This window comes from Ruditapes philippinarum, unplaced genomic scaffold (assembly GCF_026571515.1).
Source record: "Ruditapes philippinarum isolate M1 unplaced genomic scaffold, ASM2657151v2 ctg463_1_1_1_1, whole genome shotgun sequence".
In the NCBI taxonomy this organism is placed as follows: Eukaryota; Metazoa; Mollusca; class Bivalvia; order Venerida; family Veneridae; genus Ruditapes; species Ruditapes philippinarum.
The window spans coordinates 6,112-32,526 of record NW_026866611.1 but is presented as its reverse complement, the minus strand read 5'-3'; the positions used below and the strand labels follow the sequence as shown (position 1 = coordinate 32,526).

At 34.0% G+C, this 26,415-nt stretch overlaps 1 protein-coding gene across 1 annotated transcript; it reads right to left on the bottom strand.

Moving 5' to 3' along the window:
• Positions 1-352: 352 nt before the first annotated feature.
• LOC132733065 (leucine-rich melanocyte differentiation-associated protein-like) lies at positions 353-15,764 on the bottom strand. Its single transcript, XM_060719650.1, has 7 exons — positions 15,606-15,764; positions 9,902-10,002; positions 7,776-7,902; positions 7,015-7,154; positions 4,466-4,598; positions 3,610-3,688; positions 353-3,034 (listed from the first exon to the last, which is right to left on the bottom strand). The coding sequence occupies exons 1-7, from the start codon at positions 15,708-15,710 to the stop codon at positions 2,955-2,957; spliced, it is 765 nt and encodes a 254-aa protein (XP_060575633.1). The 5' UTR covers positions 15,711-15,764; the 3' UTR covers positions 353-2,954.
• Positions 15,765-26,415: the final 10,651 nt, after the last annotated feature.

Genomic DNA, 26,415 nt, shown 5'->3' with positions numbered 1-26,415 from the left:
GCCAACCCTGGTATAAATTAACAGAGAAAAAAAAACATGCAAGCACACACTGTTGTTGCATGTTTTTAATATGCATGACTTGCTGTGCCATGTAAAAACAGCTTACTGCATTGACCAACCATTTAATTGTCAAAACAAAACTGTCAATGGCATTGCACTAGCATGTGAAAAGCCTGACAAAACCAGTTTCTGTTTACAAAAAATAAATAACAAAAAAAATAAAAAAATATTGAAACGGATGTAGACTTTTATGCAAGAATAGCGCTATAATGCACCTTTTTTCATGTGGCCCTATGGGCTGGGGCTTTAAATGTGTCCACATGCTTCTGCAAATGTTAATGCACAAAGAAAGGTGCATTGAACCCTCTTTTATAAACTTAAAACAAAACTTTAACCTAATGATACACTTAAACTTGAAATATCTATGACAAATACCCTGTTTAAGAGAAATAATCAGTTTTCTTTCACACAAGAAAACGTTTGTCAACAATATCAATCATTATTTGAATTGCAAATCTCAGTTAAATCCCTTTCATTCACAATGCTGCCAAAACCGACAAATAACAATTGAAAATATAATCTCAAAGTTCTACATTTTAGAAAATAATGCTTTGTTCTGCAGCAATAATGAATTGTTTATGCCCTCAGAATAGAGTATTAAACTCTAAAGAGTGAGGATGACTAAATACTAAGGAGTGATGATGATTTTTAACCCTCAGAAGAGTGGGGTACATCTATACTATCTACATCTACTCAGACCAAAGTAAATGATTTTGTGACAATCTTCTAGCACATATAATAAATAATGAGAGCTGTCCATAAGACAGCATGCTGGACTATTTGCTATACTTGACAGTAAGAAATGGGGCATAACTCTGTAAAAAGGTAATTAAGAGTTATGAGACCTGTGCCCATCATGTTAGATTATCACAGACAACAAGTGTGTGAAGTTTCTTTCCATTCCCTTCAGTAGTTTTGGAGACAATCACTTGCAAAGCAGAAACTTTAACCAAAGTGTGACGCCAACACCGGGGTGAGTACAACAGCTTTCCCTGTTATTTGAATAGTCAAGATAAAAACTGGTATAACAAGAAATCTCTTTTCTCTTCTTCCTGGCAAAGTTCCTTTGTACACTAGAAATTGCACTATATCCCTGTTTATTAAGTTTATTTTACCAACAATAAATACAATTACAAACTACAATAATTAGACAGACAACCTCCTAATTAAAATTTCCTGAAACTACGTCTACATACTACAGAATATAAGCTCTCACAAAAGTAGATTCATTAAAACCAATTTATTGTAATAAAATAACCAATTCATTGTAATAAAACATAATAAGATGTAATAAAAGATAATAAAGTGTAATAAGATACTACTTATATCTAAGCAGAGAGGTAGACATAGAGTGTTCTATTCTAAATTCCGTCAATTAGTCTTGACTGTATGAAAACATAAACAATCTTGATAAAAATCTCTTCTACTTCAAAATACCTGTCCTCCCTTTTTGTAATTTATTATCCCAACATATAAATGTCTTGTTAACGGATGAAAGGAAACATAGATTTTATAACATATGAAAAAACAAATATTTTATATTGGCTTGCTTAGAGATTAAGGGAAATTGAATTAAATCTTTTATGTCATTCCAACAGACTGCACTTGAGTCAAAAAGAGCTATTTACAATAATTTCTTCCTAATCCCATAATAATAGAACTATGTAAGCACTGGCACATTGGTGCCGTCTGCCTAGAATTTATACTGTTGGCTGCTTGATTTAACCATTACCACACTAAATATCTTAAATGGACTTGTCCATCTTTCATTCTGGACAAAACCATTTATCATTTGAAGGAGTGGGAAAATTTTCATAATAAGTACTGAATGGGGTTAAGGATTAAGGGTTTTGAAAATGGAATACCCTTATCTACCCATGAACTGTTCCAAATTCAAACGAGGACAAGTCCATTATAAAATTTTAGCAGTGTCAGGAATACCTATATTAAATTCTATTCTGAACTGAATTAACTTTTTTATCTTCCTTCATGATACTTATTGTATTCAGTATCTATTCCTTAAATTCAATAACATTGTTACTGCCATGTAAGATGAGCAGAAAATAGTTCTGTATCTCTATGAAAAACACTTAAGATTTGTATGAAAAATATCTACCAAAATATTATACAAGCAAGGAAAACTTGTTCAGAATATATTGTTTATATACATTTATCAAATGAAAAACATGTATCAAAATGAAAACAATAACAACAACATCAAACGACATTTAATCATGCTTCTTCATTCAACTTGTCCATTTAAAAAGTAATTTAAAATGAATAAAATGTGCAATAAAAATATGATTTTTTTTTTTTTACATTTTTAAGTATGAAACCTTCGGCTAAAAAAAACCCCCAAGAATTTTGATACAACATTTCAAAACCCGTCACTAATAGTGAAATAAACATAATAAAATCTTAACAAAATAATTTGTCATTATTTCAACTTTTAATCTCCTGGAACCAAAGAGCCTGAGGCTACCCTGCACTGTGAATGGACTGTTCCAAATTTAAAGTGGGGCAAATCCATAACTGCAGAAGATTAAGGAACTTTTTTATAAATGAAATGCTTATTTCAAAGATTTCGCAATCGACTTTTAAGAAACAGTTATCCATGAATAATTTAATTTCAAATTATTCAATAAAGTGAATTATCTCTTCGACCTTTTGATCACAGATGACACAAAGTAAAGACTGGCCTATCAGCTGCTGGTGATTTAAACTGACCCCTGACCTCTGACCCCTAGTTTATCGCCTAAAGTCTACAAAACTACATCCCAAGTTTATACAAAGGCAATATCTCTTTAACTTAGTGATGAAGTCATATGACCTTATGGCACAAATGACATTTAAGCAGACGAATGCAAAGCAGTTTTATGATTATTATAAATAGGTCAAAGGTCAGTATTGCGTATAAATCTGTTCCCTTCTGAATGTTTACCATAGTACACATATTTACTCTTTCCATAAGTCCCTGAAATATAGAAATAAAACAAACATTATTAAAATTGGAACTTATCAAAGCTCATGGAAAGAATAGTATGTGACATCATCTTAATACATTAAGAGCTTAATGCACATGGTTTAGGTATGGATGCCATGTAAAAGTCAAAGTTTGGTTTTTCTGGATTTTACACTGAGTTTAACATACTATTTTATGTCATATTTCAGTGGCCTATCAATCTCACAGGTTTTCCTAGAAAACAAACCTTTAACTACAAATTTCTCTGCAAGTGAACGACTATTATTTGAATAAGCAGTGAAAGACAAATCAACAAAACACAATTGTCCATGATCAACAATCAAGGGTCATGACCATGTTTCTTAATACGACACCAGTACTGGTTGGTTTCAAGAAACGGACTCGAAAGTTATTAATATGAGTTGCAAGAACTTGTTTCGCAATTGAGCTTAAATAAATATGTTTGTACCAACTATAATATGAGAAATTATGTCTTGCCAGAGGATAAAATCAGTGACCCCTGGATTTCTAATCCAATTCTCTCCCTGTTACATAATACCAAACAAAAATTTGGAAGTCAGTCTTACCTTGATGCTCTTCACTAGTTCTTCCAGAATTTGGTAATGGGGAGTAAGGGCTTGGAGATGGGGGACTCTCCTCTGGAAACTATAAAATAACATAGACTTTGTTATAATAATTCCTTATATCAATACCCTATCATATATACAAATACTTATGCATTAGCAGTCGTTTCATATAGTCTTAAATTATACGTTATATAAGTCTCAAAAAGTGTTATCAAACAATAATAATAGATGATATTGTAATGTCAAGTCTTTCTGAAATTACAATGAATAAAAGATGTTCTTAACGAAAAAAAGGCAAAATAATCATCACTGTAAAGTACAGTCACTGATTGCATTTTAATTAATGTTGTCATGTTGTATTGCATTATTCTTGTAATAAAACAAAATAAGTACAGATTACAAGTATAGTGTTACAGTGACAACAAAGCAACAGAATGGTTTATGAGAACAAATTTTTTGTACATTTATACTGATGACAATATTCAATATATTGATGGATCGGTGCAAAACAGACGTTACTCCTTCATTATGTACTATGAGTTACAGCTGTTTTGCACCAAACCCTCACATTATTATCCTTGTTTTTAAGGTTTCCAAATTCAATTCCCAAGTTTTAAGTTGCCTTGGAAAAAAAGCTATCGTTCAAGACCATAATTATGTACACAATATTTCTACAGATTCAGGAAAATACCTATTTTTGAGTTATGTTTTCAAACATTTTGTATAAAAAACTTATTGTAAAGAAAGTAGATATTATTGTTTCATTTTATCTATACATGTATTACTTTATATACTGATTTCATTCTTTTTCAACAATAAGTTTTATGCAACAAAACATGGAAAATAAGACACTTACTGTAATGGGTGCATCTGTGCCTCTAACAACAGTCAAGAACGGTCCAACACGTTTGGCTTCCTCCATATCTGATGATGTAACTTGTGTTGAATCTAGAAACTTCAACTCTGGTAAATTATACAGCACTTTATACCTGAAAATATATTTTATAATCATTACTGTGTATGCTTAGAAATAATTCTGACCCTCCTGGAACCTACACGTGGTTTAGTAGCATTATTTTGTCGCCAGTTTAAAACCAGGTCAGTTTACATGACTAGACTTACTTGGGTATGACTGTTTCTTGTCATAAATATAGGAGTCGTAAGTTAATATGTGTTTTTAAGACTTTCTTTGAAACACAAATTTTTTGTCTTAGGACCGACTTAGGACTCTCCATGAAATGAAGTCCTGTGCCTACAAGACAAGTGGATTTTCTCATGAGATCAGCACTGATGAGTAGATGTTTCCCACATCAAAATATCTTGGGGGGCCTTTATTAAGGGAGGGGTGTTTATTAGGAATTTTACGAGTATCTGCTTTATTAATTTATTGGTGACTTTCTTTATAAGCTTGTAAATAAATTATCTAATCTTGAACATAGTTTTCTTTCCTGAAAAGAGTTTGTTCATTATAATTCATTTTAAAAAATATATAAGTTTTTAGTGTTCTTAGGTATTTCTCTGGCAAATACACTGAAATAAAACCTCTGACGGTTCAAGTTTTAGTAGATAGATACAACATATACATTAAAGGCCCATTATGCCTCAGAAATGCAATCATTTTGTCACTCAGAAACTTGTTTATTTTAGGTATCTTGTTAAAATTTCCAAAAATTTACTCATTTGCCACATTTTGAAACAACATATATTTGTTGCTTCTTCTGCTAGTAGTTGGTATAACTATAGTGAATTTGTATTTTGTATAGAAGTCAAAATACTATTTTCTTCACAATTTGCTACCTTTATGACACATTAATGCATACCGGTATTCAGAGCTACTTATTTAAGTTGTTAGACATGACATATGCTCTTAATCCATTATTAAACACATGTTTGACATTTCATGAGAACTGAAAAAAAATGTGGATTTCTGAGGCATTATGTGCTTTTAAACTGATAGTTGTGGACAGTTTAATTCTGATTGTTAACTTTTGCTATAAAGTAAAAAAAAGCTTATCATCAACAAATATCAATGATTCTACAGTAATTTATGTTTACTGTTTAGTATGAGTTTATAAGAGATCACAAGACAGGATATAAATAAATAATTACAGACATAAATAAACCACAAAGTCTTATGACTGAAGACTGAGTCATAAACTTATATCAAATGACACTATTTGTTGTAACAAACATTTGTTAAAGTACACTTTTCACAACTCCACTTATGATAATTAAAAAATAATTGTGTTAACACTAACTTTACTATAGACTCATATCTGCAACACCAAACTTTCACAGAAAATATTTGGGAATAAAACAACTGTTTAATTTATTTAACTTTGCTTTTATCTAAGTATTTAACCTTAAATTAGCCGGCTGGAACCAAAAAAGATTAACCTTTGTCACCAATATAAAGCCAGGCCAGCCTGAACTTCTATGCAGTCTGATCAGGCTCTATATTGTTGATAGCTCAATTTTTGTATTTTGATATTGAAATCCCTTAAACATTGAATGGACTGTTCCAAATTCAAAGCAGGGCAAGTCTATTACACAAATTCAGTGGGTTATAGGTCATTTTTGACACTCCTAAATCTGCCCCTGGCTTAACCAGCGCTCATGTCACTTATAGAAAGCAGCCATGACCACATTTTGGTTCAAACCCACAATTTCTAAGCAGAGAGGCAGATAATTTAACAGTAGGGACATCACTAGTGTTGGGTATCGGACTCAGAAATCATTATCGATAATGGGACCACCACAATTGATTGTCTTCCGATAGTATAATCGAGTTTGGCATTTTCCATGGCCGCTTAAAATAAACTAAATTACCACGTGTGTATAAAGTTACGCCCCTTGACTTTTCAGCGGCAGTAGAACACTAAAAATCGATTTTTAAAAAGGACTATCGATTGTCGCCGACTTCGGGGTGGTCCGATTAGTTTTCGATTTTAAGCTACAATCGGGACAACACTAGACATCACTGTAATAAGCTGTATATTCAAGGTAATGTTATCCCGCCAAAAAATTCTAACATCTGCCATTACTGTGGCAAATCGATTATTTCTGGAACATTATTTTCCCAAAACTTTGGCATTAGATAACTAACGATCCTTTAATGCTATGTTATAAATGGTTAAAAACAATTGAATACCAAAGATTGTGAAAAATAATGTTCCGGAAATGACCAATTTAATACGATATTGGCCTATGTTAGAACATTTTTGGCTGAAAAGCATTGCAATAAGACTACCTTAATCAAGCTTATATGAGACACTCAAATTGTGTTATACTGTTGACTGACTAAGTTCAAATTTACATCTTGATAGTCTAAAAAATGAAAGGTGGACAAGTTCAATTACAAAGTTAAGGGTTAAATAAAAATAGTTAAAATAAATTATACCTTACCTATATCTTAAATAGTCTTCATCATCTTTATCATGTGCCGAGAGTTGATTTGGACACGCGGCATTCCCCAATAAACTTAAGTATTTCAGCTTAGGTAACTTACTTTTGATCTCACTTATTAAATGTTCTAAATCTGTTAACTGAAAATACAAAAATACAAAAATTTACACACATTAGTTTCTTGAGTGCTGACCATGATAATGAAAGACCTGTACCACCAGTATAATGCGTGGACGGCCTGCAAATTCAATTCATACTCTATACTGTTGGCACAGATCAGTTTTAAAAGTTTTTTTAAAGTAATTGTTATTTAATTGATTACTCAATTTTTGTATTCTGATATTGAAATCCCTTAAACTTTGAATTAACTGCTCCAAAGACGGGCAATTCCATTTCACAAAATTAGTAATTTTTCAGTTAATGTTGTCTTCTGAGAGGATAAACATACATGATACAAACTGGACAAAAAATAATGTAATGCCCAACTGATTAATTTAAAATATATTCATTTAAGCTCGATTGCGAAACAAGTTCTAGCAACTTATATTAATCACTTGCGAGTCCGCTTCCTGGAACCAACCAGTACTCAGGTGTCATATAAAGAAATATGGTCCTGACCCTATTAGGCTCGAACCCATGATCCCTGGGTTGAGAGGCAGACATCATAACCAGTAGGCCACCCCTCCCATTAAACTGATCTTTTTAGCAATGCAGGGGTATAAGTAATGCTGGGGTATAAGAGAATACACAACGATAAATACCTTATTTTTGTTGAGTGTTAGTGTGTGCAGCTGCTGTAAATGAGGGAACACTGTGTAGTCATTGATTTCATTATTGTCTAAAACCAGCTCTTGTAAATGACAAAACTCTTCAAGGCCTAGCAAATTACTGGAAAACAGAAATAATATTCCAATGAAAGATGACCAGACTGTCTTACCTCAAGGTTTCCCCTTAAGAGTGTCTAAAACTAAAACTTAACTAAAACCAGTCTAAAACTGTAGCATTTGATTGCTGAATTTTAGTTTACAATTCAAAATTGACCAATCGCAAGAAAGGAACTGCCCACAGTCACCATATTACATTTTCAGACCAGCATTCTGCAAGAATAAATGTTAAAATGATCTAAAACATAGAAATTAAGCATAACAATATAACAGGAAATTCTAAATAGGTTTGAGAAATTTTTACTGAGTGTAGTGTCAAACTGCAAATACGCAATACAAATGCTACAATGTTTTGTTGAGTAGATAATTGAGTGTCTAGTCAGCATTTATTTCAAGTTCCTTTCCAATCACACCTGTCACAAACACATCTGTCTATAGCTCAGCTTTAATAAAACCGACAATTGCTTCTGACAGCTTCTAGAGGCTTTTCAATGTTTTCATTTTCAAAAGAATCTTTTAAAGGACATTTAAAGTACTCTCTATATATAAACACTTAAGCAAGAATCCAATTTTGTTTGCAAATGTATGTGGTACATTTAGAAACCTAACATGATTGAACGGAACTTTTCAGTTTATCAAAAAGCAAAATCTATTTTAAAAATATGTTTAAAAATATTTCTTGTAACAAAGTTAACAGTTGATAATGGAAAGACTGTAACAGAAAAAGCATTGTCAAACTATAATATTCCCTAAGAATTTGGTTCTTTAACTTTATATTATATGGTAAGGTGTCAAGGTCCATAACTCTAAATCATTGAAAAATTAAGAATAAGGTTTGACGGACCTTGTTAAGGTTTTAAGAACCTTAACTCTTAATCATTGATAAATTAAGAGGTAAAGGTTTCAAGGATCTTAACTAATCATTGTTCAATTAAGGTTAAGTTTTAAAGGACCTTAACTCTAAATCATGAATAAATTAATATTGGGAATTCAAGGACCTTAATTCAAAATCATTCATAAATAAAGGTAAGGCTTCAAGAACCATAATCATAAATCAAAAAGAAATTAAGGTAAGGTTTCAAGGACAACAACCCTAAATCATTAATAATTTTAAGGTTAAAGTTTCAAGGACCATAAAACGCCAACTCATTAATAACTAAAGGGTAAGGTTTCAAGGACCATAGTCATAAATCATAAATAAAGTTAAAGGACCATTAAACTCTACATCATTAATTTATTAAGGTAAGGCTTCAAGGACCATAACTCTTAATCATTCATAACTTTAAAGTTAGGTTTCAAGGATGATACCTCCAAATGATTAATATTTTAAGGCCAATCTATCATACTCAATATTATTGTCCAAGGTGAAACTTAACTATGGCAAATCATCTTCAGGATAAACTGTCCTACATTTACAATTGAGTCTATTATGTAGATCACCTTAGTTGAGTTTGAAAGAATAAATGGTTCTAGGAATATATTATGTTTTGCTTGGAAGTAAACATACAATTAAAAGCCAAGAAAGAGCACTGGACCCCTGATATAGATATTGTAGTTTCAAACCCCAAAATTCATGTTAAAGTTAAGGGCCTTGGACAGTGACCTCCTATTATGCTCTCAAATAAGTGTGTGAAGTTTCAACCAATTCCCTTTGGCAGTATTGGAGATACCAACTAAAAATGCAAGCAAAACTTAACCAAAGAGTGATAGCGACCCCAAGGTGAGTACAATAGCTTTCCAAATTCTTCGAATAGTCGAGCTATAAACAAACTGACAAACAACCTAAAATAGTCTATTATTATCATGATTGATAACCACTGTAACAAAAATATCCATGTGATAATTTCTTTTTTAAAATCACACTATCACTGAAACAACAATTTGCCTAAAATAGTATTTAATAACTCATGTCATAAATCACAATGATGATACAGTTAATATGATGTCATGTACCTACATGTAAACATTAAGGAAGAAGAAGAAGAAAATAAAACAGTACTAACTTAACTTGGTTAAAGCTCAGATCTAATCTTGTTGTCACCTTTGAGTAATCTTCAATCAACTTTTGTGGTAGAGACTCTATATCATGACCGACGTAAGATAACTGAAAACCAGAACAAACAAAACAGTATCAACATATGATGTCACGCATTTAATATTGAGAACAAAATATTGTAACATACACACAGTATCAACATATGATGTCACACATTTAATATGTGGAACAAATATTGTAACATTTATGCTCTCAATGTTCTAGAGATGACATACATGGCCTGACCAAAATCAAAAATGGCCAGTTCCAAAAATGGCAGCTGTACAAGTCCATTTAAGAAATTTAACAGGTAAAGGATTAATATGGGGAATTTTCGAAATCGAAATGTTAAAATCGAGCAGTCAACACGGGTCAGACAACACAGGAATCAGGTTGGCCAGATTTTATTCTAATGGTTTACATCAATTTTATCCACAAAGCTGTCAAAAGTTATATAATCATAGAAGAGAACCATAATTTAGTGTGTCTGCTATTTTTTATCCTAAAAAGATTTATGCGTCTACATGTTCAGCAGCATTTACTTGCATTGTTTCTGTCATTATGTCCTAGCATAGTCCTTTACAAAAATAAAATCATTTATTCTTAAATTCATGCAGTCTGACCAATGCTCTATATTGTTGGTAGCTAAATTTTTGTATTTCTTTTAACTTAAATCCGTTACAATTCTAATGGACTGTTTAAATTTCAAAGCATGACAAATCCATTACACCAATACAGCAGGCTATAGGGTAAGTACTTTCCAAATTTTCATAAAAAATAGCATGAATCTGGAGGCAAGCTGTCATGTAAGTAATTCATGGCTTAAATAATGTGCACCTCCACATATAACTATGCTGACACAAACTAAAACAATCTAAAATCATGAATGGCAGCACAGTTTAGTGATTAAGATGTCTGCCTCTTGACACAGGGATCATTGGTTTGGCACAACAAATTTTCCTCATTTACACCATTACTCACAAGTAAGTTCCAAGAAAAGGATGAGTGAGTGGATCAAAAAAGTCTCAAGCTTTTATCACAATCCAACTTAAATAAACAATGCTTGTTTGTTTGTTTTGTTTTATTTGGCACACCAATACAATTAAGGTCATATGGCGCCGAAACAGGAAAAAATGATTTTGGATAACCTCAATTGTTTCAAACTAAAAACAACACTAGTGGTCAAAACCACTACGCCTGCTGGAACCAAGAGATGCATCATTATAAGACTCTAATAATTCAAACGGTTAACCCATTTAGATGTCTCTTATGATCATGTAGGGATAAACGGTGGCTGCAATTCTGATGCCTTATTAAAGGCAACCCTCTCAGCCACAATGGGCAAATAAATAATTCATAAGCAGCAATTATCTTAAACATACATTTGTATCAAATATGTGGCTGATAAAAACCAAGATAACGAGACTGATGAAGTATGTCACTGTGATACAGCCATGTAAACAGACACTATAAACACTGCATACTTCTCTCTTAAAAGGTTAAGCTATGATACACTGATGATCACAAAATGATTTACTTTACAAAATAAAAGAACAAACAGCAAAAGGAATGTTATAAACTTCTCGATTTAGCTTTGAATAAAAATTTTAGAACATGTAGTGGTCGCGGTGTAATGGCACAGAAAGGCTAAGATTTAATTATTTGCAGCACCAGTATATAATCATGAACTTCAGAGGAAGAAGTTTGCAATGAACAAAGGACCAAATTTTATGTTCATGTATACATGATAATTATTGTATGTTGCTGTCAGAAGTGGCAGACTATCTTTGTTGAACATACATCTTTCTGGTTCAAAATGAAGAGTAAAAAAGTCAAGAAAATTATTCACATATTGTGTTTTTAAACATTGGTTTTTGTGAAAAAATATTTTTAATTCTGTCATGTCAATATTTAACCTCAGTGGAATCTCCATAAAATGTTATTTCTATAAACTTTTAAAACATTAACACAAGATAGAATTTAAGCAAAGAAATATTGCAAAACAAAACTTTTTTATGTATCAAGTTTTCCATACACTTAAATTTTCTGCAGAGACAATTTCTTTCCAAATTAATTTCAAGTTTGAATGAATTTGACTTTTATTTTAAATGGCCCTGCCAATCACCCATTACTAATAAATGGCTAATAAAGATTTTATAATATTAATTAGTTGAAATCTTCAATTAGAAACACAAGTTTCATGTATTCTGAATTTTCTATTGGTTTTTTTGTTATTGCCTTTAAAAAAAACAATAAAGTGTTGTTCAGTGTACATGTGTGTACATACAGCTAGAATTTTTGGATTGTTGTACTAGCCATATGAGCTTGTCATTGCCTACATCGAAACTACATGTATACATTACTGAACAAACTTTACAAACACCCGTGTTTTGAATAGTGTGGTTATGTCTTTAAAGCTGCATGCCTCCAGATAAGTCAAATATTTCAAAAAATCAAACTTGAGAAAGATGTTCTGAAATTTTAGAAAAGTAAAAAGATTCAAGAAATTATTCTCACATAATGTGTGATTTTGCATAATGTATCACCATACATGTATTTCTTGATTGATGCAGTATGGGCCTTAATTCTTTGCATATTTTGACTTACATGGGTTGTAAGTGCTGTTTACAATGTGAAAATTACTTTCTTGGTTCACTTTCCAATATTTTACTTTTTAATACAGTTTCAAAAATTTCATGAAAACAACCATGAAACTGAAGGCATGCTGCTTTAGCAAAATGACATGTAACAAATGATAATATTTGAGGTCAATGCATTCTTTGAGAAATTTCAACAAAAATTTAAGACAATAGCAGCTGGGTCAAACATGACACCTTCAAAAATCCTCAAAGTTTTGTTTCGAAATGAAAAACTGTTTACATTTTTAGAAAGGATAAATATGAATTTTATAACATTTAGATAATGATTTAAAACTTGTAAGATGCTTGTAACCTAAAGAAATTAGAAATAAATGTAAAAGAATTTGTCATAAATGTAGCAAATTGTAAACTTCCCTACAAAATACTAAATCACTTACTATACAAAATACTAAATCAATATAACTGTGTGTGTACTGATTGCCAAAAAAACAACAGATGAAAAAGATGATTCAGATAAATGGCCAATGAGTAACATAAGTACATCAAAAATAAAAAGCTTTTGAGAAATAAGAATACTTAATAGGAGCATTTCTGGGCCTTTAATATAAAAAAGTGTTTGTTTTTTTCAACTCTATCCACAACCCCAATTTTACTTGGCACTATTGCTGAATATAACTGATTCAATCTGATTAAAAACAGCCCCTTAGTAACGCTATGCATTAGGATATGACATCCACCCATAGATAGTCACCTTCTCATTGTCTTTAAAACAACCAATTATTGGCAAGCTTTCATTATTTTGGAAGCGATACACACAGTTTCTTAGAACCAATACTGAGTAAGGCCCCCACGATTACAAGTTTAAACGGATTCGTTTCGATTTTCATTCATAAACGTTTACGATTTTGTTTACCGTTTAATCGAAATGACCATATTGTCTTACAAAATTTCTGAATCATTGCCTGTAAATATGGATTTTATCAATTCTAGTGGTTTATTCCAAAGTAAACAAACGGAAAATGGGTGTTTACAACCCTCCACACAGCATTACCGTGCAAAATTGCTCGTGACATAATACATTTTTGGTAAAAAATGGGGTTACAATGCAAAAAATGTGTGCTGACTCAATTGTGATAAGCCTTGCACATTCTTTATTTGTACATGTATTAAAAATAGAAAGAAATACATCATTTAGCGACTCAATTACATGGTGTGTATAGTACATAGAGGTACCACCGTTTAAACGGTATCGTTTCGGTTCTTAGCAGTCGTGTAAACGTTTACAAAAAATTGTAAACGTGGGAGCCTTAATACTGAGTAGGTAATTTTCACGATCTCAAGAACAAACATGGCGTTGTCCATAAAGCTGACAGGTGAACTGGCAAAACAAATAATATTCCTTATTAAAAATTGACTCTATTGTTTCAAGTTAATTTGTTAAAAATTACTTCAAACATTTTTTTTTTCTTACAAAAATCAACAATTTGTTTAACTTTGTTTAAAATGGGTGACAATTTGACAGATGAAAAAACAAACAAACAAAAGAAACAACAAAACATTATAAAAATGTTGACTTATAGCTTTCTTGTTTCATGTTATTCTAAGGTAAGTTTCAAAGACATTATAAATATAATTATAACAGTGTTTATGAATCGAGGTCTCCATAAACAAATTAGTCTCACTATTTTGACTGCAAGACAAACCTATTTTACAATCTGATATTACATATAATAGATGTCTGTCTTTTTCTGCGAAGGGCGACCATCATCTGTATTATAAAAAGCCCTAAAGTACACAATTTGTTGGGCTACAATTACGTTAATGAAATAACAATATTGAATTATCTTATGGGTGCATACATAATGTTTATAATCATGTTTGTGTTGGACATTGTTCCCCTTTATTTTTAGTATAACAAAAGAAAAACAATCGAGCAAAGTTCACTGAACCCCAACACAGGGCTCGAATTTAACTTTTTTGGCCACTAGCAATTTTTTGCTAGTGGACAAATTTTTAACTAGCAAAAACTGAATTCAACTAGCACTTTTTACCACAATGATTTTTTAATTCCAAAATTGTTTAAAATTGTAATTTATTTGGACGAGTTCGAACTGCCCAGGGTACGAATCAGCGACGTAACTTTCTACTCAAAAACTTGATTTAGGGGACAGGGATTCTTATCAAATGTCACTCTACATGTAAAAAAATAATAATGCAATATTGTCGCCATACCGACGATGTCTGGTCTGGATTATGAGCACAACAATCGGCGCAAAATATTTTGGCAACAATTCCATCGTCATCGAGTTAGTACGTAAGACTGACATGCAGTTCTTTCTCCCAATTTTTAACTGAAGGTCTGATTGTCTTTCTTTTGATAGACTGTGAATCATCTTCTGTACTCAGAGTATTGTTATCGGAAGACACATTTGCTTCAGTAAGTGGGAAGAAGTTTGTTATTTTTCGTTTAGACATTTTATTCCGATCACGCTTGATTTACACGAACAAAATGAAATTTGGACTGGTTTAAATTTGTGTACTTTTTTAAGCGAGGTTAAGGTATAGAAAATGTAAACCAGACAGCAAGTGCGCGCATAGTTTATAACTCGGCTACCTGCGAATATTACGCCCCATTTATATTTCAGATTTTCCTGACGAGCGTATTCCGTTTTTTCTTCAACTCGCAAAAAATTGCTAGTAGTCATAAATCTAACTCGCAAAATCATTTTTCAACTAGCATTTTGCGAGTTTGCGAGTGTTAAATTCGAGCCCTGCCCCAACACATACATGTATGTTTATGTATACAATGATGCCTAACAGCTTAACCTGTTAACTTTTGCTAGTACATTTAAAAGTTATTCAGATGTTGCAATAATATCCTTCATTAATAGTAACTACAGTACCATCATATTAAGGATGTCTATCGATCATTAATTTACTTTAATAAAGAATACAAATGCATATACTGAAAGTGGAAAGGAAGTTTTATGTCAACTTTCGTTTCAAAAGCTGTGTTTTAATTTGTGAAATGTTTGTTCTGTCAACGCAATTTTACTGAACATCCAGAATTACCTGTCCGTCGTGAAAATTTTCACATGAAAAATCCTCCTCTTCAGTTATATCTTCTTCCTTAACCATTTCGGAATTTTGCCCACTGTCAATTGGTTCGTCCGCCATTTTGTCATTTTATTTTATTGCTAAATCACGTGATAGTCACATGATAAAATATTTAGGTACTGTACCACTAAATGTTGGCACGCCGATTAGGTATGGTGAAACAAAGGTGACATGTGTGTGTTTGTGTTTCTATTTATCCCGTGCGCACGAGATACTATATTACGACATATTATCCCGTGCCCACGACTAAATTATCTCGTGGCCACGACATAGTAACTCGTGGCCACGACATAGTATCTCGTTCCCACGACTTAACTATCTCGTGGCCAGACTTAGTAACTCGTAGCCACGACATAGTATCTGTTGAGCACGAGATAAATAAAAACACTCACATGTCACCTTTGTGCCAGCGTAATAAGGCTGGGACATAAGATAACTTATCTTATGTAAGAAAACATACGTGTTTATTACTTTGCCTTGGGTATGGGCTACGGTCATACATCAGAGTTACGTGCTCCATACTTGAAAATATTCGCGGCGTAATCCATGAATGAACATAGCTAAAAGTTTACCGAACATACCATCTTTATAAATGCGGTAATGTTTCAGTTTCAGTGTTTATTAAACTAATGCATATAATATGCAACTGGTTATAACAAAGAAATGAACATAAAATAACAGTCAAAAATCAACTAATATCACAAATAAAAGAATATGGCTAGCTAAATAAACAAAAATATGTGATCATATTGTTCATTTCAACTACTGAATTCAATACTACATAATTATATTTTACATCGTAACAAATGGGATTAGAAGTATTATCTAAATTTTAACATAATGTTTTTACAAAATAAAGATAGTTTTAATAGATTTTTTTTATCACAGCTATTCATTCATCTGTGAAATTTAAAAATATTGGGATTAATATAAAAACTGGGAAGAATAGTTTTACATCTAATGTCATTAAAGTACGAACATTTAAATAAGTAGTGAAATTCAGCACCAATAGCTTGATACTGACATATGGAACAGAGTCTATTATTATGGTCAGTTGCCAAATGTCTGCCTTTTTCAATTGGTAATAGGTGATTCATTGTTCTAAATTTACATACATATTTGCCTATGTCAAATGGAAGTGCATCTAGATATTTTTCAAAACAATGAGTATTTTTATATGCACGATACACTAAGCACTTAGAAGATGTATCAGTTGTACTATGCCAATCTTGTAAAAATGATCATGTAGTCTAAAATAAACAATACTTTTAAAGTGATTAATATTATCTACTGTAGATGAAAATATTTAGACATACCAAGATTACTAAGCGTTTCTTTCACAAATGTTATCCATCTAAAATTAACAATATTCCTAGTGGACAAAGACAACCTTGTTTTAAACAGAAGTTTACATATTTAATTTTCCTTAGCATTAATAATTTTATTCACAAAAAACACGGAAACACAAAACTCTTGCTTTCACTTGCAAGACTAATGGAAATATGCCAAATTCATCATAAGATAGGGAGAAATAAAGAATTCCCAAAGAAAGCCCAACAAGACAAAATTGAAAATGTTGCAGGCTCGGTTTGATTGAGCCTGTTCATGGACGGTAATGGAAAGTGCAAGTTACTGTCTGGCACCGGCTTAAGCAGAATTCAACATTTAATAATGGCAATGGTGAAATTTTGAATAGATGTGTTCCTACGGCGGTTATCATGGAACCTTAAATGTGACACATTCGTGCCATTCCATGAAAAGTGGCGTATAAACCATACAATTAGGCGTAGTAGCTTTTAAATTCAAAATAAACTTACAAAAATACAACAGAAATTTCTCTAAAGTTTGAACTTGCTCCACTTCCATAAAACGGATAGGTAAAACCATAGAGTTAAATAAATGCAGTTGCAAAGAAATTGGTAGACATAATTTACGGGACTTTTGAATTACAGAAAACATTGCTCTTCTAGCATTAACAAGATTTTGTTTTATTTCAAAAATTTAATTTGTTTAATTTGTTGCTGGGTCATGTGGGGGTTGCGTTCATTGAACGCCGCCTTTCCTTGTTGATCTTGTTTATCATATTTTACCATTATGATTAAAAGCACTCCAAGGTAAGTAAAGTTATCTACCAAATCAAGCTTTTTACCATTATACATAAGATTAAAATCATCCTTAGGCTTTGATTTACTAAAAACCATAAATGTAAATGATCAAGAAGTGGCAGCTTTGTAATTTGGAGTGCCGCCTGGTGATTTTTACGTATCAGCCAACCAAGTGCCAGGCATGCCATCAAAAGCATGTTAATGGATAGCTTTGATAGCTCTTTCTAATGGTTTGAAAAAGTCTGTTAACTGGAATATAGGATAAACAAGATCAACAAGGAAAGGCGGCGTTCAATGAACGCAACCCCCTTATGACCCAGCAACAAGAACCAATAGCAAGGAGCCCAGGCGGACCTGAACTTTGTCTTATCCGATTAATGCTGATCGGTTTTGTCTAACGGGTGTTCGAACTTTGAATTACGTCACGTGTTGGTGCGGACTGAAAATGATACCAGTCCATGCGCGATTGTTTCCTTTTTGAGCATTTTGCCAGTACCCATAAAATATCGTATACATGTGAACCTTTTAATGGCTATTGTATAGCTTTTTGTTTTTCATTTTTGACCGACGTTTAAAGATTGAACAAGGGTGCCATAGTCACAAAATACGCCCGTTTACGAAAGCTTTAGATGGAGATGGGGCATTATGGATAAGTGTTATCTAGCAAGCAAGTTTTTATTCTTGGCACTGTTGTTAAATGAACCTTAAAACAAATCAGTAGGGAAGATATGCACAGGATGTGTGACCTTGACCTTGGTCGCAGGGACCTGAATTTTATGCACGGCACTCAGCCTCACAATGATGAACATTTGTGCCAAATTATATTGAAATTCCTCCATGCATGTAGAAAATATGCTGCGGACAACATCTGGATATTTAATCATCTCCAGTGACCTTGACCTTGCAAATATTAACCTAAATTAAATGTGTCACACCTGTAGTCATGATAGTTACCATTTGTGCTACAATCTATCAATAAATGATGACTAAATGGTCCCTATACACATCTTCAAATTTTTATCTGAACTTTGACCTCTATGTGTAACCTTGACTTTGGTCGCAGGGATCTGAATTTTGCGTGCGACACTCAGCCTAACAATGGTGAACATTTGTGCCAAGTTATATTGAAATCCCCCTATGAATGTAGAAGTTTTGCTCCGGACAAGCGTTTTTCAATGAGCTCTAAGTGTGACCTTGACCTTTGACCTGGATCATGCATGGAGCAATACATATCATGGTGGTGAACATTTCCATAAAGTATTATAAAAATTCTTCCATACATGTAGGAGATATGCTCCAGACAAAATCTGGATATTTCACCATCTTGAGTGACCTTGACCTTGCATATATTGACCTAAAGTACATGTGTCACAGCCGTAGTCATGATAATGACCATTTGTGTTACAATCCCTCAATAAATGATGATTAAATCGTCCCTATACACATCTTCATATTTTTATCTAAACTTTGACCTCTATGTGTGACCTTAACCTTGACTGCAGGGACCTGAATTTTGTGCGCGACACTTCGCCTCACAATGGTGAACATTTGTGCCAAGTTATATTGAAATCCCTCTATGCATGTGGAAGTTTTGCTCAGGACAAGCGTTTTTCAATGAGCTCTAAGTGTGACCTTGACCTTTGACCTAGAGACCTAGTTCATGTGCGTGACATGGCTTCTCATAATGGTGAACATTTCTATGAAATTTCATTAAAATCCCTCCATGCGTGTAGGAGATATGCTCCGGACAAAATCTGGATATTTCATCATCTTTAGTGACCTTGACCTTGTATATATTGACCTAAATTATATGTATCACAGCCATAGTCTTGATAATGACCATTTGTGTTACAATCCCTCAATAAATGATGACTAAATGGTCCATATACACATCTTCATATTTTTATCTGAACTTTGACCTCTATGTGTGACCTTGACCTTGGCCGCAAGGACCTGAATCTTGCGCGCGACACTCCGCCTCACAATGGTGAACATTGTGCCAAGTAATATTGAAATCCCTCTATACATGTGGAAGTTTTGCTCCGGACAAGCATTTTTCAATGAGCTCTAAGTGTGACCTTGACCTTTGACCTAGTGACCTGGTTCTTGTGCGCGACACTGCTCCTCATAGTGGTGAACATTTCTATGAAGTTTCATTAAAATCCCTCCATACATGTAGGAGATATGCTCCGGACAAAATTGGACGCCGCCCGCCCGCCAGGGGCGTTCCCATAATACGTCCCGTTTTTCAAATTTTCAAACGGGCGTATAAAAATCACTTCACTAACTGATTATTTCAGACCGGATACACGGAACAGAATAGAAAAAAAAAAGAATCCCTAAAGAAAGCCCAAACACGACAAATTGAAAATGTTGCAGGCTCGGTTTGATTGAGCCTGTTCATGGACGGTACTGTCAAGTGCAAACTACCGTCCACGCCCCCTAGCACCGGCTTAAGCAGAATTCAACATTTAACATGACTTGGTACAATTTTGAAACATCCGCAGATGTGTTCATATGGCGGTTATCATGGAACCTTCAATGTGATACGTCGGTGCCATTCCATGAAAAGCGGCACATGGTCCCAAAGTAAAAAAAAATGCTTTTGCCCTAAACGAGAAAACAATGGGCAGAACTAAATAAAATGGAATTTTGAAAGGGGATCAGAGGTTATGAAGCCTGCATATCATAGATAAGACGTCAAAAGACAAATTTAAAAAGCAGGCCACATATCCTAAGGGTGATTCAACAGTATTCAAGTGAGGAATACTGGAACCACCCAACAAGAAAATAGCCGAAAAGAAAGAACTAAATTACCACAAGCACAACAATAATGTCGTGCTGAAGGATCGGAAATATAACATCTCTGAGTTTTGCGTTTGTGCAGGTATTTGTTGTTGCCGGCTTCACACCAAGGTTATCACCATCTTTGCAGGTTAAAACTTATATAGAACTCGTATATAAATGGAGTTTCAGTCGCAACCGTTCTACACCAATATAGTAGACCTACAGCACGACATAATTGGTGTACTTGTGGTATTTTAATTCTATCTTTTCGGCATCTTTCTTGTTGGGTGGTTCCAGTATTCCTACCTTGAATACTGTTGAATCACGATTAATGCCTCCGAGGGATCACTTTGTTTCCAGAATTTTACCTTGTTGATCTTGTTTATCATATTTTAAATGGTATCAATACGGGTGCTACCATTTTGAAATGGACGTCAAGTCAATTTCCACGTAAGTAAACGGGGAAAATACCAAATTCTGGAAACAAAGTGATCCCTCGGAAGCATTAATCACAACAAAATTACATAAGAATTGCAGACTCGGTTTGATTGTGTCTGTACATGAGAGATAATGAATAAGTGCAACATCCCTCACGCCCCCTAGCACCGGCTTGGGCGGTACTCAATTCTCAACACTTAATAGTGCTGGCATCAATGATCCCGAAGGACCAGAAAATATAACAACACTGAAGTGAAGTACGGGGCAACTTTTTACAGCTGCCACACGGCACTTGACACCTGCTGTTGTGAAGTACAACTCTGATTGTACTGAAGTACAACTACATTATCCGACTGGGTCGGATGGGGGCTGCGTTCATTGAACGCCGCCTTTCCTTGTTGATCTTGTTCATCATATTCTACCGTTTTTATCAATATACATATTAGAGAAAAACGTGCCGGAAATATACAATGTAGACCCTATGTGAAATTTAAATATAAAGAAAACATAACATTTTACAATGTTTAGATTGAACTTATGTCAATATTAGAAATATACTGGTATTTTTGCAAATATAAAAGAAATAGCTGAATCTTTAAAATCTGGAAACAAAGTGATCCCTCGGAAGCATTAATCACAACAAAATTACATAAGAATTGCAGACTCGGTTTGATTGAGTCTGTACATGAGGGATAATAAATACTTGCAACATCCCTCACGTCCCCTAGCAACGGCTTGAGCGGTACTCAATTCTCAAAATATGATAAACAAGATCAACAAGGAAAGGCGGCGTTCAATGAACGCAGCCCCCATTCGACCCAGCAACAAGAACCAGTGGCAAGGAGCCCACGTAATAGTGCTGGCATCAATGATCCCGAAGGGCCAGAAAAATATAACAATGAGGAATAATGAATACGTGCAACATCCCTCACGTCCCCTATCACCGGCTTGAACGGTACTCAATTCTCAACACTTAATAGTGCTGGCATCAATGTTCCCGAAGGACCAGAAAAATATAACAACACTGAAGTGAAGTACGGGGCAACTTTTTACAGCTGCCACACGGCACTTGACACCTGCTGTTGTGAAGTATATAAATCTGGAAACAAAGTGATCCCTCGGAAGAATTAATCACAACAAAATTACTAGAGAATTGCAGACTCGGTTTGATTGAGTCTGTACATAAGGGATAATGAATACGCGCAACATCCCTCACGCCCCCTAGCACCGGCTTGAGCGGTACTCAATTCTCAACACTTAATAGTGCTTGCATCAATGATCCCGAAGGACCAGAAAAATATAACAACACTGAAGTGAAGTACGGGGCAACTTTTTACAGCTGCCACACGGCACTTGACACCTGCTGTTGTGAAGTATAAAAATCTGGAAACAAAGTGATCCCTCGGAAGCATTAATCACAACAAAATTACAAGAGAATTGCAGACTCGGTTTGATTGAGTCTGTACATGAGGGATAATGAATACGTGCAACATCCCTCACGTCCCCTAGCACCGGCTTGAGCGGTACTCAATTCTCAACACTTAATAGTGCTGGCATCAATGATCCCGAAGGACCAGAAAAATATAACAACACTGAAGTGAAGTACGGGGCAACTTTTTACAGCTGCCACACAGCACTTGACACCTGCTGTTGTGAAGTATAAAAATCTAGAAACAAAGTGATCCCTCGGAAGCATTAATCACAACAAAATTACATAAGAATTGCAGACTCGGTTTGATTGAGTCTGTACATGAGGGATAATGAATACGTGCAACATCCCTCACGCCCCCTAGCACCGGCTTGAGCGGTACTCGATTCTCAACACTTAATAGTGCTGGCATCAATGATCCCGAAGGACCAGAAAAATATAACAACACTGAAGTGAAGTGCGGGGCAACTTTTTACAGCTGCCACACGGCACTTGGCACCTGCTGTTGTGAAGTATAAAAATCTGGAAACAAAGTGTTACATTTGAAGAGATGCACTAGTAATTAAAGAGTGAAAATATCCTTTACAAAAATGAAATTTAGAAAAAATGCTATATTTTTGGTAAGTTAAGAAAATTGTTTTTATAATGGCGGAGCTGTTTAACCATCGCATATCTCCTCACAACCGCCCACCGCCAACAAATCCGCGCCTGTCAATTAAGCTGGCTGAGATGGGCATGCAAAGAATAATAGCTGTTGGAATACCAATTACCCTGGCTAAATGGGTTGATTTTGTTGTCATCGAATGTGCCCTTCATCGATTCGTTTGTTGTTTGGTCCTGGCAAACAAACAAGGAGTGACAGATGACGAGGCATAATAAACCAGTAAGCACCAAAAGGCAAAGGATCCCTTCAATAAAACTGGAAAACGAGTTCATAAGGGCTTCGCTGATTTCATTCTCCTGCACCCGGAAGTACATGCCTGCCGCATTGCACCCGATGACGTAACAGGACATCATGGTCGCGAATATCAGCAAAGCGTAGAAATACTTGTAATCTCTTTTCCCGATACGATTCGACACAAATGGACAATGGTGGTCAAATCTCTCCACACAGTTATCGCAAGTGCTGCAATGGAATGATCTAAGGGGCCGGTATATCTTGCAAGTTCTGCAGTATGGCTGTCTGAATATCCTTCCTTTGAGCTCTGTCTCGATGAATCGCGTTCCTTCAGTATCTTTTCTATAGTTTTTCAAAATGGACTTGATCAGCTCTTGGAAGAATGCCCGGGTCAGAGAATGTGGTTATATTCAGCATTGTCAAGATAAGGAGAAAGAAAGGGACCCCCACAGCTGGTATCACTGGGCTAACTCTTTTCCATAAATACACGCTGTCGAAGCTAAAAAACAAACCGGTCAGAAAATGTGGTAATATTCAGCAATGCCAAGATAAGTAGAAAGAAAGGGACCCCTACAGCTGGTATCACTGGGCTTACTCTTCTCCATAAATACACGCCGTCGAAGCTAAAAAACAAGCCTCCTGTAAATAAAAAAAAGTTATTATTACAAATAAAATATCGAAGTATATATATAACAACAATAATTTTACAGTCTTTGGTGGAAACCAAACATTTTTTTTTTTGACGAGAGAATCCTCTTAGGTGAAAGACAGCGAACATCTCATTGAAGTAGTGCTTCTATTTTTTTTACAATAACACGAAAATTAATAGTTATACTAGTTGATGACAGAAAATTAATGGCCAATATCAAATATAATTATCTTATCTTATTGTATAATAATGTATATACAGACTCATTTTAAAATCGCTCCATTAAAGTTTTTTGTATGGGTTTGTGCATTCATAAATACGCTACATAAATGATCATGTGAATTCAAACACACGTTAGATCATAAATATCGATACGAAATGATAAATTTTTTTTACAAATATATACATATGATTAGGATCAATGTTAGAGTTAATAGGTATCCAGTACAATCAGGTCCCCGGATGTATCTCCCGTTGCAGCAAAACTTGTTCCCTCCAGGAAATACCTCCCATTTTCTTCGTTTTGCCTATAATGAGAATAATTGCTCTTTGTAAAAGCTAAAAACATGTCTTCCAACCGGTTGTAAGAAGGGAAAAGGGAAGAATTATTTTCATCTTGGCTAGGTATTCTTTGGCAGACAACTCTGTCTGGTCTTCAGGTTTTGGTGACAACTCTGTCTTACATTGAATAATGGGAGACAACTTTGTCTCGCTTTGACTTTTGGGAGACAACGCTGTCTGTCCTTGAGTCATGGAACACTTTCGCTCTTCAATATTTTCCATTCAACTAAGACTCATATCTGTAAACAAAAATATATACGGAAGTTTAGATTGCTAACTAGAACTCCGCGAGTCGGATGTGTCGCCTTGTGAACCATATAGTTTACGGCTGGAGAAATAGCCAGGACAAAAATGATATATGAAAATTAACAAAGGGCAATAACTCAAAAAATAAGAAGTGCAGAGCAGCAGTTTCTGTGCACTGCACTTCCTATCAATAAGATCTATTATCCTATGAAGTTTCAAATCCATAGCTTTTATAAATACTTTAGGAGAAATGGCCTGGACAAAAATAAAGTATGAAAATTAACAAAGGGCAATAATAAATAATAAATAAATAATAAAGTATGAAAATTAATAAAGGGTAATAACTCAAAAATGAGAAATGCAGAGTACCGGTTGTTTACACTGCACTTTTTCTTAATGAGATCTATCATCCTATGAAGTTTCATGTCCATAGCTTTTATACTTTAGGAGAAATGGCCTGGACAAAAATAAAGTATGAAAATTAACAAAGGGCAATAACTCAAAAAATAAGAAATGCAGAGTACCGGTTCTTGTTCAGTGCACTTCTTCTTAATAAGATCTATCATCCTATGAAATTTCAAGTCCATAGCTTTTATACTTTAGGAGAAATGACCCGAACAGAAATAAAGTATGAAAATTAACAAAGGGCATTAACTCAAAAAACAAGAAATGCAGAGTACCGCTTCTTGTGCACTGTAATTCTTCTAAATGAGATCTATCATCCTATAAAGTTTCAAGTCCATAGCTTTTATACATTAGGAGAAATGGCACGGACAAAAATAATGTATGAAAATTAACAAAGGGCAATAACTCAAAAATTAAGAAGTGCAGAGAACCGATTCTTGTGCACTGCACCTCGGGTCGTTATAAGAAGCATGCATACCAAGTTCGAAGTCAATTCGACTTATAATGACTGACTTATGCTCCGGACAAGCTTAAGGGACCGCCGACGTCGACAACGACGCCGACAAATGTAACCCCTATATGTCGCCTTTTCAAGGCGACACAAAAAGGTGGGTCAGACTATTTTACAAATTATAATCATTTTTCTGTGATGTTGCAACATCTTTTTAGTCTCATTTATTAATAAATTGACGTTACCTATTATTTCTCTTAATCAGTAATGTCGAAACCGTAATACAGTACATTGTCTTATATATACATAAAACAAAAAAAACGGTAAAAAAGCAAAATTTATTAATGTGAATAAAAGAATAATAATAATAATAAATGGAAAATCATAATATAATGAAATATTAAAATTTTCTTGCAAAATTTTAATACAAATACACCAAAATCTTATCAAACCTGAAAATACATGTAAGAATGGTGTAATAATGTTCTATCGTAAGGCATTTAGCTAGTCTGTTGTATTCAGTGCTTTCAGCGCTTTGATCAAATTTGTTGTGTTTACGGTACCGTTTTCTTTCGAATCATCTTCTTCCAAAAAAAGTTTCTATAAGGGACCATTAACGTTTATGAAAATGCATAATGACCAAAAGTACTCGTCATTTTGCACCCGTCATACTCGTCATTTTGCACCCGTCATTTTTTTTGCTGTAATTGTCTGAAAATAATCTAGATTATTGACACACGTGTTTACGATAACATAACAATCTAGTTTTAGGACTATAACACCATCTGACAAAACT

What these genes read in the sequence shown, in the direction of transcription:
- LOC132733065 (XM_060719650.1), bottom strand. Translation starts at nt 15,710, where the DNA reads ATGGCGGACGAACCAATTGACAGTGGGCAAAATTCCGAAATGGTTAAG. An exon ending in CTGAGCTTTAACCAAGTTAA is followed by an intron (nt 7,903 to 9,901) that starts GTTAGTACTGTT and finishes TCTGTTTTCCAG; the next exon opens with TAATTTGCTAGGCCTTGAAG. An exon ending in AACTAGTGAAGAGCATCAAG is followed by an intron (nt 3,035 to 3,609) that starts GTAAGACTGACT and finishes TCTATATTTCAG; the next exon opens with GGACTTATGGAAAGAGTAAA.